At 50.0% G+C, this 18,087-nt stretch overlaps 1 protein-coding gene across 1 annotated transcript in view; it reads right to left on the bottom strand.

The window, feature by feature from the left end:
- Positions 1 to 5,459: 5,459 nt before the first annotated feature.
- The window catches only part of SLC26A5 (solute carrier family 26 member 5), a 40,344-nt gene continuing 27,716 nt past the window's right edge, over positions 5,460 to 18,087 (bottom strand). The window contains exons 9-18 of the mRNA XM_012928771.2: positions 17,340 to 17,453; positions 16,714 to 16,791; positions 15,990 to 16,085; positions 15,459 to 15,565; positions 12,365 to 12,434; positions 11,322 to 11,414; positions 9,351 to 9,458; positions 7,700 to 7,897; positions 6,725 to 6,779; positions 5,460 to 5,665 (exon numbers count right to left, since the gene is read on the bottom strand). Of these exons, the coding sequence (XP_012784225.2) occupies positions 5,472 to 5,665; positions 6,725 to 6,779; positions 7,700 to 7,897; positions 9,351 to 9,458; positions 11,322 to 11,414; positions 12,365 to 12,434; positions 15,459 to 15,565; positions 15,990 to 16,085; positions 16,714 to 16,791; positions 17,340 to 17,453 (1,113 nt within the window). The 3' untranslated portion in view covers positions 5,460 to 5,471. The remainder of the gene's footprint in view (positions 5,666 to 6,724; positions 6,780 to 7,699; positions 7,898 to 9,350; positions 9,459 to 11,321; positions 11,415 to 12,364; positions 12,435 to 15,458; positions 15,566 to 15,989; positions 16,086 to 16,713; positions 16,792 to 17,339; positions 17,454 to 18,087) is intronic.

The raw sequence follows: 18,087 nt of genomic DNA, 5'->3' as shown, positions 1-18,087 counted from the left end.
ACGGTAGGGCATCAAGGCCAAGTTTGTCAGTTCCATTGTCTGGGATGGATCCCATGATTGAGATAGCTCGTGTAGGTGCATGTCGGTAAACGTGTGGCAATTCCGTCTCCCTGCCGTCTGTGTTGAATGCCACTGTTCTGGCTGAACACAGAGCATATGGCGTAATAGAGTTTGCTTTGCTTCTGCTTTGCAGTGAATCTAGAATTGATGAGTGCGGTGAACTGTAAAATGTGTGCGCGCAAGACCGTCTCCCTTAGAGGATCTAGACCAGGCCACCTGTAGAGGGGTTGCTTGTTTGCAGAAGTTATACTTTGGTCTGCAGTGAAGTGTTTTTTACGTAAAGACTGTTCAAACTTGAACATTATCCAGCATAGCCACCCCCCAGTCCCCGTAGTTACCCCTTCACCAAAGCAGCTTAGCCCAAGACGGTAACAAACATTTATATTGATGTTCAGTACTCGTAAGCTGCAAAGTAGTCAAAGTCAAACATAGAAAAGGATGTGTCGGGTTGAAAAGTTTTTAAGTAGAAAAAGTAAAGCCCCTCATTCATAACCTCTAACCAGTATGCTCTCTGGTTTTGCTTTTTTGTGAACTTAATTAGAAAATTTCACCTTTTTTTTTTTTTTCAAACTTTGGCCTAGTCTTGGTGTGAAATGAAGCCATTTCTAGGTTATGCACACAGCGAAGCACACTCAAGAAAACGACTCAGGTGTGTGTGTGCGACTGTTTGGGTGAAATACGTGAGTATTTGGAAGACACTAGCCACTTAGACTGGGAGCTGAGCTCACTGAGACTTAGTGTGGTCCGCCTGCGAGCGACCCTGCCATTGTGGCTGGTTGCGTTTTTTTTTTTTTAAAGATTTAAAAGCAGGGAACCAGGAACCTCTTCCGGGTCTCCCACTCGGGTGCAGGGTCCCAAAACATTGGGCCGTCCTCGACTGCTTTCCCAGGCCACAGCAGGGAGCTGGCTGGGAAGTGGAGCTGCCGGGATTAGAACCGGCGCCCGGGGCTTTCAAGGCGAGGGCTTTAGCCGCTAGGCCATATGGTGGGGCCCGTGGCTGGTTGCATCTTGAAGATTTAGCTTGCCACACGTAGTTTCTGCGTAGATCATTATGTAGATCAGTGTGTTTGCATCCTGGTCATAAAGATAGTTAACTCCCTCTAGCTATAACACACGTTCATTTACAGATGGTCCCTGGCTTAGGATGGTTTGACTTTGTCACCCTGATTGGAAACTGTACTTTGGATTTTCTTTTAAGATTTATTTTATTACAAAGTCAGATAGAGGAGGAAGATCTTCTGTCCGATGACTCACTCCCCAAGTGAGCCGATCCGAAGCTGGGAACCTGGAACCTCTTCCGGGTCTCCCACGCGGGTGCAGGGTCCCAATGCATTGGGTCGTCCTCGGCTTCCTTCCCAGGGCACAAGCAGAAAGCTGGATGGGAAGTGGAGGCCGGGACTCGAACCGGCGCCCTTATGGGATCCCGGGGCTTTCAAGGCACTTAAGCCTCTAGGCCACGCCGCCGGGCCCTTCGGCTGGGTTAATAATGCATTGGGTTGTTCTCAGCTTCCTTCCCAGGGCACAAGCAGAGAGCTGGATGGGAAGTGGAGCTGCCGGGACTCGAACCGGCACCCTTATGATCCCGGGGCGTTCAAGGCGAGCACTTAAGCCGCTAGGCCACGCCGCCGGGTCCTTCAGGTAGGTTAGTAACCTGCAGTATAATGCTTTCGCCGTGCTGGGAAGTAGCGCTTAGCAGCGGCTCCCACTTACCCTGTGATCGCAAGGGAAAACGTCAGAGACCCCGCACAGCTGGGATGTCTGGTAGGTGATGCGTATTTTGTCTTAGGAGGTTTTCAATGTGGAGTGCTTATTGGGATGTAATCCCATTGATTGTAGGGTTCCTTCAGAAACGAAGCATTTCTAAGTCGCTCACAATACAAAATATTGTGTACCAGTATAATGAAAAGCCTGGTAAGCATTTCTCCAAGGCGAGGAGGATTTAAGAGATGCTCACACTTTATTAAGCCCAAAGCGGCAAGCAGGCATGTTGTTGACTGCCGCTGGAATTTCACGGCTTCGGAACCATGGTTTGCATGGCACTTTTTCTTGGGCCGTGTAGAGGGTTGATTAATAATTTTACCCTTTCTTAAACTTGTACTGGCAAGCAAACCCTCAAGAACCTAAACCTACTGAGTTTCCCTGACAGGTGCACTTTGAAGGACCAATATTTTTGTGTGCACAAAAACTTAGACAACAAGAAAGTTTGGTTTTTTAGAATTTAAACCCATGTGCTATCTTTAAAAGGGTAGACATAAAAATAGCTTGCTTTCTCTCAGCCTCACTCAAGGGCCGGCCTCCCACTTCAGCCCCAGCCCACATGAAAAGCCTACTTACACAGTCCAGACACACTGTCTGGGCTCGCCGCCTACCTCCACTAGAGGGCAGTCTTTTCCTCAGAACGGACACTCCGAGACCTCCTCTCTGCTAAACAGTTAGGTCCATAGGATCCGATCATATCCAGACTTTAAAGTGAGCTGCTCCCCTGCCGCCTAGGGCTAGAGGAAGAGCCACACCCTTTACTGTCCCAGGGGGTGGGGAGGGTGTCACTGCAGGGAAGACTGGCGTTTGGGACCCCGTTCCCTGCCACCGTACCTCGTCCAGAGCCCACATCCGGCATGCTTTGGAGTCTTTCTGGGCGTTGGGTCACAGTGGCTTTTCATATCTCCCCGACCTCTCCGGGAAACAGACATCAGCCACTGTTTTAGCGCAGATTTGTGGGATGTTGGGGAAACGGCTTTCTCAGACCGCCAGTCCCTCTGTCTCACCGAGTACAGCCACCTCGATAGGGCAGTGGGAATCGAGCTCGACTCCGGCCTGAAGGGAATATACTGGCAGCTACTAAACCCAGAAAGAACAGGTTAACAAGGAGACAAGGGTAAGGTTAGGCAGTGTTCCACTGTATGGAATAAATGAGTTAAAGCATGCTGGCCCATTTACACATGGATGAAATTTTATTTTGAAATGCACTCTGTCAAAAGTAAGCTAAGACAAAAAATACATTTTCTCTCTTCAGTAAGACTTGAGTGCTGTTTATGTACATGATTGAGTTCTATCCCAAACAGGTTAAAAAATAACAGTTAAATACACGTGCGTTCTGGGGCACTACTTTTAATCTACACCATTAGTATTGAATAGCTACCATACAGAAGGCGTTTGTTGGAGACGTGTGTAAAGAATATGCAATGATGAATGTTAAAACACTGTTTATAAAATCCTTCAATTCTACTTGAGCAGTTGGAATGATGTGGGTCCCTTTACAGGAGTTTCCAGTGCAAGCTGAAGTTGTACAGACACGCTCTTGGAGGCCATCTGTGGCAGGATGCAGACGTATCTGACCTGGAGCGTGCCGACTGCACGGGCGCCATCCACACGCAAGTCTAACTTTACTCTAGATAAACTACCGACTTAACTGAGTTAAGTCTTGAGAAATGTGATAGGAGTTAACCCAAACCGTGGGGCTTGGTGGCAGGCAGGCCATCCTAACCCGATGCTGCCAGGGCTGCTGCCTCAGTTCTGTCGTGGTGGTGGCCGTGTGAGAATGCAGACAAGGAGCCTATAAGAAAACATTCAGAACACACACTCCCCCCTGGCAGAAACTCTTAGAGAAGGCTTTGCACGGGGTGGCTGGGGCCTAGGCTCGGATTTACCGTGGACCCTGCCAGACAGCAGAGGACAGCATGACAGCTGTTAGTGACAAACTGAGTTCAGATCCTCTGACCCCCAGCTTTGACCAGTCCCTGTTTCTGCATCAGCACCTACTTCACTCGTTCTGTATACTTTTAAAAAAAAAAATTCTGATTAAGAATGAACTCTTGTGGACTTCTAAGGAAGATAATGATTCCTACGCGGGGGTTAATGTTCTTCAAAAACGGTATTTAGTAGCTACGTGAGAAACTTGTAGGGCTCCCTGCTGGCCATGGTCACAGCAGTGTGAGCAGGATGGAACAGAACAACACCATACACAGCCACAAGACTACAATTCTACCAAAGAAGAGACCGTTCAAACCCTAGCCGGTCACTATCTGACCAAGTCCTTATTCTGAAACTGATAATAGAAATAACCAAGCTCTCAGCTTCCTTTTAAGAATGTCTTTTGAGGATAAAGCCTTAAAAAAATGCTGCTTTAGCTATGGATGGTCATTTGATGCTAACGCTCAGGGGTCATTGGAAAAATGGACATTCACTCCCTGTCAAAGCGACACCATGTGGATAACAGGCAGAAAACCTGGTTGGTTGTTGAGCTCCATGCTGGCCAATGATCTGCCTTGGCGCTGTGAGTGGCAGGGCAGCTAGCCAATGGCGTGTCTTCTGATGTGAGGTGAGACTTGTATGATGTGTTCTAACACAAACCGTCTAACACACATCCACAAAGACTTTCAATAGCACTGGTAGCTTGCTGCTGGTTCAGGGAATGAAGGAACCAGCTAAGTACTGCCGCGTGGATTGACGAGACCTCAAAACACTTCAAAACAATGGCCCCAGCCTCTTTAACAAGCTGAGGTCATGGCAAAAAGAATCCAGAAACAAAAAGAACTGCATTATGTCAAAGCACTTACTGGGACAGTCGCAGTGTGAGCTCAGAAGAGGGAATGGTTTGGACGGGCTGACTGCACATTTGGGAACACTTGGGGAAATCTGAATATTGTCTAGAGTAATTCTGTCCTGGACTAAGAAAATAGATTATTGACTAAAAATAATGCGTAAACAAAATGCTACACAGCTGGCTCTTTGGTGAAAAATGTAGATCTGCACAGAAAAAGGTCTGGAAGGCTACGCATTCACACAGTCCCAGTTTTTCAATCCTGTGGCTATTTCAGTGATGTGATATAATCCGTATCTCAGGGTTACCATGCGTGGTATGCCAGCTGTCTGGCTACAGCCTTTCTGGGTGTCCCGTATGTGGACAGCGGGACAGTAAGGGCTAGAGGGTTAACAGGACTGTGAGTGGGGGAAGTATAATCCTTCCATTTTCTTAATTGTGTTTGTCCACTTTTCCAAACTGTCCACACAGCACTTCTCTTGCTTCTGTCTTAGATAAAAGGCCACTTTACAACAGAAGCCCGAACAGGGCCGCAGGCTCCCTGTCTCCTGCCTAGGGGTTATGATACCAAAGCAAGAGCCCCTCCCCATCAGCTAATCCCATCTGCTACTTAAAAAGCAAATGCATTTTTTTTTAAGTGCTTGGTTTACAAACACGACGCCAAAAAGTCATAGGATTGTCACCACACAGTCAAGGCAGGCGAGAGGCACAATTAAAAAAACAAAGCACAAGGAAGACACATCTGGCTACATAGGCATCATTCACCCTTCAAATCAAACCTGGCCTACCCACTACTCACGCATAAGAAAGCAAGCCTAGAGTGTAATGTGTGTGACTCGGGCTCCTGGGCCCAGGCCGGGGTCCTCGCTGTCTACGCCTCCGGAGTGCTGGCGGTGGCCTTGGGCTCCATATCCTCCTGGGGAGGCGCGGCCAGGGCTTCCTGCGCGGCCAGGGCTTCGCGGACCTGGCTGCTCAAGACCGCATCGTGGATGCTGTAGAAGAGCAGCTCCTTCAAGGCGGGATTCTCAAAGAATCGGTTTTGAGTGAGGTCAGTCACGACCTGGGCTGGAACAGGCCGGGAAAGAGGGAAAACAAGTCAGTCCACTCGCACTCACTTTGCAACAGAAACCACAGAGTCACCGAGCTGAGTCGGGGAAGCGCCGCCGGGGGCTCCCACCTTTGTCACATCCCTACTCTGGGGGACAACGTAGGCGTTCTTCCAGAACTTCTCAAGGCAAATGTAAGTACGTCTAAGTAGATTCTTGTTTTCCTCAATTGCGCATCTCAGAAGGTTTCCAAAGGATTCACAGAGATTGTGAATTGTGAAAAACAAATTACTTGCATTTTGAAACACATTTTTGGCATCCAACAGAGAACTTAGCTTTTAATTCGATTTCCAACGAACCTTTTGAACTCCCCTTGTCAGTTATTTCGTAACTATTCTACCTCTTATTCGTTGCATAAACCATGCTATTGTATAGAGGCATCCTGTTTCTTTTAAAGATTTGATTTTTTTTTTTTATTAGAAAAGTAGATATAAAGAGAGGAGGAGATCCAGAAAGATCTTCTTTTACAGGCCCACTCTCCAAGCGGCCACAACAGCTGGAGCTGAGCTGAACAGAAGCCAGGAACCTCTTCCAGGTCTCCCATGTGGGTGCAGGGTCCCAAGGCTTTGGGCTGTCCTCTATTGCTTTCCCAGCCACAAGCAGGGAGCTGGATGGGAAGCAGGGCCGCTGGGATTAGAACTGGCACCCATATGGGATCCCGGCGCGTGCAAGACCGAGGCCTTTAGCCAGGCCCATGTCTTGTCTTTTTATGATGTTTTGTGATGATGGACTACATATGTGTGCCCTTTTGAATGTCCAGAGTGTGGCGGGGATGGCGGACAAGGGTACAGCGTTTCCTTCCAAGGAAAACACATTTGTTAATTTTGGAGGCTGATGCCGGTTGGCCATCTGTAGGGGGCGCTCCACCCTGCGTTCTCCGCAGCCCTGCCTAACAGAAGCCGTCTCCCCTTGGCTGTTAGGCCCTCAGGAACCACGGGCAGGCATTTCTGCCAGCAGGACAGGTGCAAAGTAATGAAAGAAAAACAAAAGTGCCAGAGCTCGCCGGGCGCCCACTCACCGCTGCAGCCTGCCAAGTAGACGTAAATGCCCACGTCTCCGTACTCCTTCACGATCTGTAACAGCAGCACATGCTTTAAGTCCCTGCCCGGGCTGGGTGAGTCTCTCTACTAACATGCGTGTGTGTGTTGGAGTGACACAGACATTCCGGGAGCTCATCCGCTTTGTAATAACCACACATCGTTAACTAAAGTCAGAAAGAACTGCGTTACTTCTGCTTTCAGCAGGACAAGGGAGCAGTTGAGGTTACCATCTCCAGTGGGGTGTGCTGAAGGTGTCCGGGGTTACAGCAGGACCTGCCTCCCTCCAAAACGCCTCGGGGAGGTGGGAACCGGACGCCCTCATGACACTGGCTGACGGGGTAAGTAAAAGGCAGAGGTTTGATCTGCTGGCATCCAGGAGGCAGGCAGGGCTGCTGCTGGCTGTGCCCTCGGCGGCGGGCACTGACAATCTGAGCCTAAGCTCTGCTCGCGGTTCTGTCTCTACTTTCAGGCCCGCCATGTGTTTCCACATCTGGAACCATGAGCTTCTGCCCGACCACCCAGAGGCGGGGCTGCCTCTTCCTGCGTGCTCTCGTCCCAAGCAGGAGCTGAAAGAAGCCTTTTCCTTCCGGGGAAAGCATCCCGAGTGATACACAGAAGCTCTGTGGCCCCTCTGTCTTAGAGCATCATTTACAGATGGATCCCAGGACACCTAACGACAGCTGACAGAGCTGTGCTTCTGAATGGGAAAGGATGGGGGGTGGGCAGGGACGAAGCGACCCGGAGAGACCACACATGCCACATCGTTGAAGCTCGCTGACCCTTCTCTAAGGGTCCCTCCCCCCTCAGCTTGCCACTGCGGTACATTTTAGAGATTCTCCAAAATGGAAGCGCCAAGAACAGTGACAAGGAAAAAAAAAAAGTGGACAAGGCAGGCTCGGTGGGAGTCCCTGCTTCCCCGGGGGGCCGGGGTCGGCACGCTCGGGGAGGCTTACCCCTGCCAGGGTCTTCACGCCCACGGAATCGATGAAGTTGACCTGCGTGAAGTCCAGGATGATGGTGTGGATGTGCTCGCGGGGGGGCATGAAGCGCTGCAGCTCCTCCGGAAACGCGCTCCTGACCACGATGGGAGGGAATTTCACCTCGCCGTCGTCGTCCTCGGCCTTGGCGTTCTCCCCGTCAACTTCCGCATCCTGGGCCGTGGTTAAACACAAGCGGAGCTCCAGCAGCAGTTCACACTCGGGGGTGATGCGAAATACCACTTCACGGCGGAAAAGCAGCCCTCGTGCCCACGGGCAAGGGCCTGAAGCTGCCTGGTCCCTTCTGCCAAGCACCCGTCAGGGGCCAGCCTCTCTTCTTACTTGCAAAGATTTACTTATTTTCGGGCCCGGCGGCGTGGCCTAGCGGCTAAAGTCCTCGCCTTGAACGCCCCGGGATCCCATGTGGAGGCCAGTTCTAATCCCGGCAGCCCTGCTTCCCATCCAGCTCCCTGCTTGTGGCCTGGGAAAGCAGTCGAGGACCCTGCACCTGTGTGGGAGACCCGGAGGAGGTTCAGGCTCCTGGCTTCGGACTGGCACAGCACCAGCCCGTTGCGGCTCACTTGGGGAGTGAATCATCGGACGGAAGTTCTTCCTCTCTGTCTCTCCTGCTCTGTATATCTGACTTTGTAATAAAAATAAATTTTTTTTTTAAAAAAAAGATTTACTTATTTTCATTGGAAAGCTGTAATGGTCAGAGCTGTGCGGGGCTGGAGCCAGGAGCTTCTCCTGGGTCTTACGAATACAGGGGCCCATGGAGCTTGGGCATCTTCCACCGCTTTCCCAGGCCATTAGCAGGGCGCAGGATGGGAAGTGGAGCAGCCGGGACTCGAACCAGTGCCCATGTGAGATGCCAGAGCCACGGGCAAAGGATTAACTTGCTTTACTGCTTGTGCTTGGCTCAAAATCTTCATTCTGATGCCAACACTTATTAAGGGATGGTATAATTTTGCAAGACTTTTTAAAAATTTATTTATTTGAAATGTAGAGCGACAGAATGACAGTGACATGAAGTGGGGGGCACTCTGGTATTGGATTTGATTTTCCCTAGTGGTAGCTTAATTAACCACAATTTATTGAAAAGCTGCAATTTTTACTCCTCTCCATACCATCCTCTTAACTGACCTCATCAGGTGCGTTTGCTATGGAAGGGTGCTCGGTGGACCATCTCTAAGCTTTCCCGGTTCAGGCACCTCACTCTGTCTTTAACTCTGCATTGTGAATAAAAGCGCAACAGCAGGGCCTGGCGCAGCAGCCTAGCGGCTGAAGTCCTCGCCTTGTATGTGCTGGGATCTCATATGGACGCTGGTTCATGTCCTGGCAGCCCTACTTCCCACCCAGCTCCCTGCTTGTGGCCTGGGAAAGCAGTGGAGGACGGCCCAAAGCCTTGGGACCCCGCACCCGCGAGGGAGACCTGGAGGAAGTTCCCAACTCCTGGCTTTGGATTGGCTCAGCTCCAGCCGTTGTGGCCACTTGGGGAGTGAATCAGCGGACGGAAGATCTTCCTCTCTGTCTCTCCTCCTCTCTGCATATCTGACTCTAATAAAAATAATAAAATAAATCTTAAAAGAAAAAAAGAGAGAACGATGGCCAGGAGAAGGCCACTCACCGGCTTGACCATGATGGCGCTGGCCATGTTCACATTCCCGACTTCCTTTGCGTACTTCCGCACGGCCTTCCTCCTGGCGCCCATGATGACCGCTGGGTCCACGCCGGTCTTCTCACAACGGCGACAGACAGACACCAAGTCACTGCCTGGAGGCTGACCCACGCACCATTCCTTCTGGAGCTTTGCCTCCAGGTTGCTCTCCACGCCACTTGCTCTGCCTCCCCCTCTGATGTCTTGGGCTCAGTCACACGCGCACTCGCTCAGCAGAAAAACACACAGAGTGGCAAGCGTGGCGGTGAATAGTGCACGGCTTTCTGCGTGTGGGCTCAACAGTTATAATGCCTGCTGCTACCGCGCCTGGTCTGGGGCTGCACCCGCCATCTGGGAACTGAACTCAGATCTCTCACACGGGTGCGAGGGATGCAAGGACCTGAGCTGTCCTTGGCTGCTTTTCCAGGTGCGTGAGCAGGGTGCTGGATTAGAACCAGCACCTGCTTGGGATGCCAATGCTTGCAGGTAGAGGATTAGCCTACAACGCCACCACGTCGTCCCCCCCCACCCCAACCCAAAGTTATTTTCTTTATTTTTATTTTCTGAAAAGGTAACACATGAGGATTTCATTCTTTTTGATGGCTAAGTAGTTTTCCATAGAGTAGATGGGTCACAGTTTCTTTATCTACTCATTTGCAATGAAATGGTCCCAGGCAGAGACCATTATGCTCAGTGAAACAGCCAATCCCAAAAGCACAAATATCTGTTTTCTGTGACATAAGGTAACTGTCATACAAAATACATGATTAAGATATAGGTACATAAACATGGACATACAGTCATCTAGAGGAACAGTATAATAGAGACTATCATACAGAGATGTGAAGATACTGTTTACTTCAAGTCAAAGATGGACTCCCAATGAAACTCTTAAATATATCTTGACAATAGGATGCTGGGCTCTCTGCCACTGTCCATACCTACTCTCGGGATACACTTAAATAGCAGAATGGACTTCCAGCTGTTTTTGAAGGACTAAACTATAGTAATAACATACAGGAAATGAGTGGAGGGGGGAGGCTTGGAAGGGAAAAGGAAAATCCCAAAGCCGACGGAACTGTACTATAAAAAATTAAAAATAAATAAATAAAAAGAAACAAATACCCCCCAAAAACAACTTGTGAGCACTTCAAAAAGTTTATGGAGGGCCCGGCGTGGTGGCCTAGCGGCTAAAGTCCTCGCCTTGAATGCGTCTGATCCCATATGGGTGCTGGTTCTAATCCTGGCAGCCCCGCTTCCCATCCAGCTCCCTGCTTGTGGCCTGGGAAAGCAGTCGAGGACGGCCCAAAGCCTTAGGACCCTGCACCCGTGTGGGAGACCCACAAGAGCTCCTGGCTTTGAACTGGCACAGTCCCAGCTGTTGTGGCTGCTTGGGGAGTGAATCATCAGACAGAAGATCTTCCTGTCTCTCCTCCTCTCTGTATATCTGACTTTAAAATAAAAATAAATAAATCTGTAAAAAAAAAGTTTATGGAGAGGGGAGCTAAAAGAAAAATTTTCTTTGGTGCAAAAAAAAATATCCAATTACCTAACCAAGTCTTCAGAAAGTTAAAGGGAAATTTATCTTGTGAAATTTGCATCATGTTCAAATTTTGATAATTTTGGCCCCAGAACACACTTCCGGTTTCATTCCATTTTCCCTTTTGTTCTTGTAAGAGAGGGGAGTAGTAATGATAGTGTAACATCACACGAATACAGTTCGTGTTACTCTTTGGGGCATACATTCGAAAATGTTTAAAACAGGGACATTTACAAATGACATGTATTTTATCATAAGAGAAAAGGTGGGAGAGCAGGGGCCGGAAATGGCAGGAGGGAAAAAGCCCGGTGAGAATGAAAGGGGGTGAACAGAGACACCCCCACATTCCTATCAGGCCAAACTCCCGGCGCTGTAATCACACACACACACTTGCGACTCACCTTTCTCTTGAGCGCGTTGCTATACAAGTCGCTGTTGGCGTAGTAAATTGGGGCATTTATTTGGAAGATTTTTATTCCAGGAATTTCTTTGATCTGAGAAGTGAAAACATAGGTGTCACCTTGACGCAGGGCCGCCTTTCAGAATCAGAGCTGCTGTGGGCTCCCCCTCCTCCGCCTTGAAAGCGCATGCTGAAGTAGTTCCGGGCTGTGTTGGGCGGAGACACCACTACATAGGAAACCTTGAAAAACTCTCTGGGCCATCATGACCCAGGAAACACACAGAAGGAAGAGAAAAACACAAGGGTGTTTCCAACTCCTATTTGAATCCCACTTTGTCCATGAGGTGCTTGGAGCACGCTTGTATTCTAGCTGGGAAAGTGAGGGGTTGGGGGAGTGGGAAGCCTGTTGGCCAAGGTCAAGGTGACAGCCACAGCTGTACTGGTTCACAGGCTGCAGGGAGGAACCCGCACGGAGCAGGTGCATGGGGCTCCCAGGGCGCAGTCTGGGAACCAGTGGCCCAGCACCTCGTCCTTTGCACTGACAAGCTGGTTAGAGGAACCCTGGCAAGTCCCTCGACAGCACCCGGCAAGAATAAACGGGAACAAAAAATAGCTTTCAAAGATTTTGTTTGCGACAGTCTTTGAGATTCCACAGAACACTCAAAGCTGTGGCAACAGAAAGACACTGTTCAACTAGGACAAAACAGAAGAACCGCAGTGAGAACCGCACTGTCCCAACCACTCATATTTCCACTGGGTTGGGATTTGTCAGAAAACCAAGCACATGCAAGCCAGATCTCAGCCTTTGCAGGTATCTCTTTTAATTCTATGCTGTGTGTGTGATTTTTCCCCCCATTTATAAAAGGGGAAAAAAGACATTGGGAGGTTGGGTAGCGCGTGCCCCATGACGCAGAAAACTCAACCCTGGCAGGCAGTGGAAGCTCCCACTTTTCGCTTTGAGCACCAGCTCCATGTAAACGTGCAGCTCAGCCACCCACCCTCCACACGCTTACCACCTCTTTCAGCGACCAAGGAAGCTCCTACCTCCTCAAACGCGTCTATGTCAATATACACGTCAGTTTCGGGAAGTTGTCCAAGGACTTTGTAGCTCGGACTGGAGACAGAGAAAGCGTTAAGCCACCCCTGCGGCATGCCACGGCATGTGATTAAGGCATGGCAGTTTAGCAAGCTTAATATTGTCACGCGTGGGTTCCCTGGCGAGCAGGAAACACTACGCCCTCGCCCCACGCACACGCCCAGTGCATCATATCACTGCCGGGAGGTTTGGTGGGATGTAACACACAGGGACGCGGAGATCCCTCCGGCTGTGGGGCTGGCTTCCACAGGTGTAAATTATGCCAGGCAGAGGATGGATGGGTCCCCCTGGCAACGTCCAAGGCCTCGAGCCCCCCATTTCTTCAAGAACAAACATCACTGCTCCCAGAAAAGGCTCAGTCCTTGTAAGTTCCTTAATGACATCAGGGACAAGAAAACCCCCTTCTGTGGAATCCCATATGCTTTTCTTGGGGGCTTCTGCCATGTGGGTCATCCACATACTGGCACACCCCTCAGAGTATAATACGGATTATAAAATGCTGGTGGGGCACAGGCTAATGTCCATCACGTTCCTGGTACCCACGGTGCCTGCCTGGAGGAGGCACGCAGGAGCTGTTTGCCAAAGAGGAGTGCTTGTCTCCATACTCATCATGTTCTAACGGAAACTGAGTGTCTGCAGTTGAAGGTCAGAGCCAAGGCCCCAGCACCAGGCTCGAATTCACAAAGACCTGACCGAACGGCCGACAGAACACAGAACCCCAAACACTCATCAATTGTTGTTAACTACTTGAGGGAGAAAGAAACAGAGCATTTAAAAACAAAACTATGTCCAACTTAAAAAATTTGTGATCTGAAACCATAAAACTATTCAGTAAAGAAAACAGAGGAATTTTAATTAATGCTTTTTTTTAAAAAAAGATTTCTTTATTTATTTAGCACCAGTCTTTGTGGATGGAAGCTCACTCTCTCAAATCCTTCAGATAAATCAATCTTTTAAAAAACGCTGTTGTCTCCCAGGGTACGCAGGGATAGTAAGCTTCATCAGGAGCAGTCAGGCGTGGGACCGCAGCCCTCCGACACGCCCAGGCTTCCTCATCATCTTCTTTTTAAATATTTATTTCTTTTGATCGGAATGGCAGATTTACAAGAAGGGGAGACAGGGAGAAAGGTCTTCCATCCACTGATTCACTCCCCAAGTGGCTGCAATGGCCAGACCTGAGCTGATCTGATCTGAAGCCAGCAGCCAGGAGCCTCTTCTGAGTCTCCCACGTGGGCGCAGGGTCTCAAGGCTTTGGGCCGTCCTCAACTGCTTTCCCAGGCCACAACTAGGGAGCTGGATGGGAAGTAGAGCAACCGGGATATGAACCAGTGCCCATATGGGATCCTGGCACATGCCAAGGTGAGGACTTTAGCCACTAGGCTACTGCGCCAGGCCCATGCCCAGGCTTCTTAATTGTGTCATCCTGTTAGGCTTAATATCCACTGCAGATATGTGGAAATTATAATGATCACCAGAAGTTATGGGAGGGGAAAAGGAAACACCTCTTCTCTGTACTAAAGTGGGGAAAACTCCTCTCGGGAGCCCAAGGGCAGCGATGTCCGAACTTGGGATAAAAGTCACTTCTTATTCTGAATTTAGAACCATGTATCTTAACGCTTTTCTGTCCTTTTTGGAGATGAAAATACCCATTTTCTCTCTGGAGGAGCAACTCCAACTCCAACCCAGCTCCTTGCTAGTGCCCTTGGCAAAGCAGCAGATGAGGCCCACGTGCCTGGGCCCCTGCCATGTCTGTGGGAGACCAGGATGGAGTTCCAGGCTCCTGGTCCAGCCCCGGCTCACCCCGGCTCTTTCCTGGCACAGCCCTGGCCCAGCCCTGGCCCAGCCCTAGTCCAGCCCCGGCTCGCCTTGGCTCAGCCCTGGCCCAGCCCTGGCGCAGCCCTGGCCCAGCCTTGGTCCAGCCCTGGTCCAGCCCTGGTCCAGCCCTGGTCCAGCCCCGGCTCGCCCCGGCTCAGCCCTGGCGCAGCCTTTTTGCGGCCCTGGCCCAGCCCTGGCTCAGCTCTGGTTCTTTAGGGGAACGAATCACCAAATGAGATTTCTGTTTCTCCCTTACTCTCTGTCATTCTACCTTTCAAATAAACAAGTACACAGATTATTTTAAAAATCTTGTCTTGTTCTATGAAATATTTCCTTTTTATCTTTATGGCAATTTATTTGTCCTAAACAGTATTTTTTGAAGTTATTTGTGCCTGGCACAATGGCACAATGGCTCAATAGCTAAATTCTCACCTTGCAAGCACTGGGATCCCACCTAGGTGCTGGTTTGTGTCCTGGCTGCTCCAATTCCCATCCAGCTCCCTGCTTTTTTATGGCCTAGGAAAGCAGTAGAGGATGGTCCAAAGCCTTGGGACCCTGTACCCGTGTGGGAGCTCTGGGTACTGGCTTCGGATCAGCTCAGCTCCGGCCATTGTGGCCATTTGAGATCTTTCTGTCTCTCCTTCTCTCTGTAAGTCTGATCTGCCTTTCCAATAAAAATAGGTAAAGAATATTTTTAAAGGTAATTTATGGGCATTGGTCCATGTCCTGGCAATGCTGCTTCCCAGCCAGCTCCCCACTTACAGCCTGGGAAAGCAGTAGAACATGTTCCTAGTCCTTGAGACCCTGAACCCCGAAGGAGAAGCAGAGGAAACTCCTGGCTCTTGGCTTTGAATTGGCTCAACTCTGGCCATTGCGGTTATTTTGGGAGTGAGCCAGTAGATTGAAGATCTTTGTTTCTCTTTCTCTCTATAAATCTGCCTTTCCAATCAAAATAAATCAATCCTTGGGCTCAGCATCAGACAAAACCACACTGGCACCTGGTACCCAAGCGAATACGTAGAACATATGCTGCACTTGGCTGCAGGAAACCAAACCAGCATCCCAGTGGGCACATACAATAGTGCTGGGAACTGGGTTCTCTTAATCACTGAGGAAGTGCCAACTGTGACAAAGGACAGCAGCCAAGTACCCATTGGGCACCGTATCATGCTAACCAGAACCAACCCAAGTGTCCAGCCATGTCCTCTCAGCCACGCCCTCACTCACCTCTGGGTTCTGTAAATCACGGTCAGCAAGGCGATGATGACGGCAGTGATGAGACCATAGTCCAACCCCAGGAACAAGGAGGACACGAAGGTGGTGAGCCAGATGGTCTGGACAGACACAGAAAGGCCATGGAAGATCAGGATGGAAAATTCTAGAAGGGGGTAGGCGGGCATTTGCAAAGCCTAGAGGGATGCAATGCCTAGGTCCCAGACTCCTGACTTGTAGCTGCAAGGCAGCTGGCAATTGGCTCAGGCAAGTGGATTCCTGCCACCCACGTGGGAGACCTGGACTGAGTTTCCAGTTCCCGGCTTTGGTCTTGGCCCAGCCCTGGATACCGTGAGCATTTGGGGAGTGAATCAGTGGTTAGGAGCTCTTCTCTCAAAAAGACAAAAACAAACATGTACACATGCGATGCTGACCTGGCTGAGCTGGGTACTGCACATAACAATGCCAATGACCCCCTCTTTCCAGGGGTACCAGTCACATTGGTTGCTCCAGTGCGTCACCCTAGCGTTCGTCTTTGGGACTTACCAGCTCTATCTTGCTGGTTCTCCAGAAGAACGGGAGGTCCGCGAACTGCATGAACATCCCCTTCAGGTTGACTATGACAATGGCCGAGAGCACAGCCTGCAACACACCTGCGCGGTCAGGCGCCTCCTCTCATGTGGCCAGGGTCCCCTCTGCTGGCTCCACCTTGTCCTTCCCACACTTTCTCCCCACTCACTTCCTACCCAACTTCCAGGCTACCTGGGAGCCATGATGGGCCTGGGAAAAGCAGGCTCATCCAGCAGCAAGCCTTGCACGGTGGCCAAGAGGTTTGGAGCTACGCTTGCTCTTGCAGGAACAACCGCTTCAGACTGTTCCTACATGGCGATGTTTTCTGATATTGTTCCTGGTCTCTGATAGATTAAATGCAAGTATCTCAGGAACGGAGGCCGTCTCAGATTTTTGATAAAAGCACATAGTCATGGAAGGTCAGGGAGAACAGACCTTAGAGGTCAGCCAGTCCAAAGCCAGTCCCCAGAGGTAAAGAAATAGATCCAGGGGTGCGAATATGCACTCCCAAGGTCAGAGGAGCAGGTGTTTGTCCATTAGGAAGCAAACACCATGATGCTTTCAGCCTTCGGCCCTTTCTCCTGTCGCCTTGGCTGTAGACATTGTTCAACATGCCCTAAGACAGCCTCAAATCATATGTCAACAGAAGTGCAAGATTTCTCTATGCAGACAGACCCCACACCACGTCCACGCTACACACCTGTGGCAAAGATTCAAACAGGAATCCCGTGGCTAGGATGACCAGCAGAATCATCAGCGAGGCTAAACAACCTGCAAGCTGGATGAGAAGACACAAGGGAGGGATTCCAATGGCCTTGAGTGGTACAGGTTGTGGAAGATCAAGAAAATACAGATTCCGGGGGCAGGCATGGTGGCACAACAGGTTAATCCTCCACCTGTACGTGCCGGCATCCCATATGGGTGCTGTATCCTGGCTGCTCCAATTCTGAATCTTTTCCTTAACTATGGTCTGGGAAATCAGTGGAGAATGGCCCAAGGCTTTGGGACCCCGTATCCATGTGGGAGACCAGGAAGAAACTCAGCTCTGGTCATTGTGGTTATTTGAGGAGTGAATCAGTGGATGGAAGATCTCTCTCTCTCTCCTTCTTTGTAAAAAAAAAAAAAAAAAAAAAATTGCCTTTCAAATAAAAAATAAAGATATCTTAAAAAATAAAGATACAGATTTCAACAAAGTGTCCAACTTAATGACCATGCCTGTAGCCTCTATCTGCAGGCACGGTAGCTTTGCTTCGGTACCTAACAGAACCAGGAGTCTCCGGGTCACTGCCCAGGTCACCCACGTTCAGGGGCTCACTGCATACATACCTGTGTCTTCCCTCCGGTTCCCTCCTGCACGAGGCTCCGAGACAGGGAGCAGGAAATCGAGAAGGTCTGGAAGAGTGAGCCGATGGAGTTGCAGAGTCCGAGGGCAATGAGCTCCTGTCCGAGAGGAGACAGACACGAACGAGCCAGCTCGTTCTTTGGAAAGAGATGTGCCAGTCCACTGACCACCCCTGTTCCCTGGCTTGGATGGGCCCTCGTTCTCATTTCAGTGTAAGCATGAGTTCCAAATAGGAAGTAGCGCATATTTTTTGAGGGGGGTGGGAAAGAAACACACTGAATTCTTATGTGTCAGCGATCTGTGCTGCGTTCCCTGTACAGTTCTTTCATTTTCCCCAATGTGCTCTCTGCGCAAATAACGCTTTGCTTCTTGAAGGATAATCCCAAAGGGAGAACATCTTTTGATTATCTGGGAGGGAATTCTTGCTGTCCAGGGCTTCCCTCTGATGCCTGGGTCAGCGCTCACGGATGGGCACTGGACCAGGGAGTCCTGGTCACTCTGGGCCATGTTTAGTTGGACCACTGCAGGTGCAGCATGTGGTCTTCCCTGAGAAATGCCCCGGATGCGAAGCTGACAAAATATCATGATCAGGTCAAGATTCCTGCTCATGGGGTTTGGATTCAGCAGCTTACCTGCGGCTTTGTAAAATCAGTGAAATAACAAGAAACTACAGTAGGTGTCAGCTGTGAGCCAGGGGCGCAAAGGCTTAAGGGCCAAAGGTAAGCCTTGCAT

This window comes from Ochotona princeps, chromosome 32, assembly GCF_030435755.1.
Source record: "Ochotona princeps isolate mOchPri1 chromosome 32, mOchPri1.hap1, whole genome shotgun sequence".
Taxonomy (NCBI): Eukaryota; Metazoa; Chordata; class Mammalia; order Lagomorpha; family Ochotonidae; genus Ochotona; species Ochotona princeps.
The sequence above is the reverse complement of the archived record's forward strand: the minus strand, read 5'-3'. Positions and strand labels throughout refer to the sequence as shown.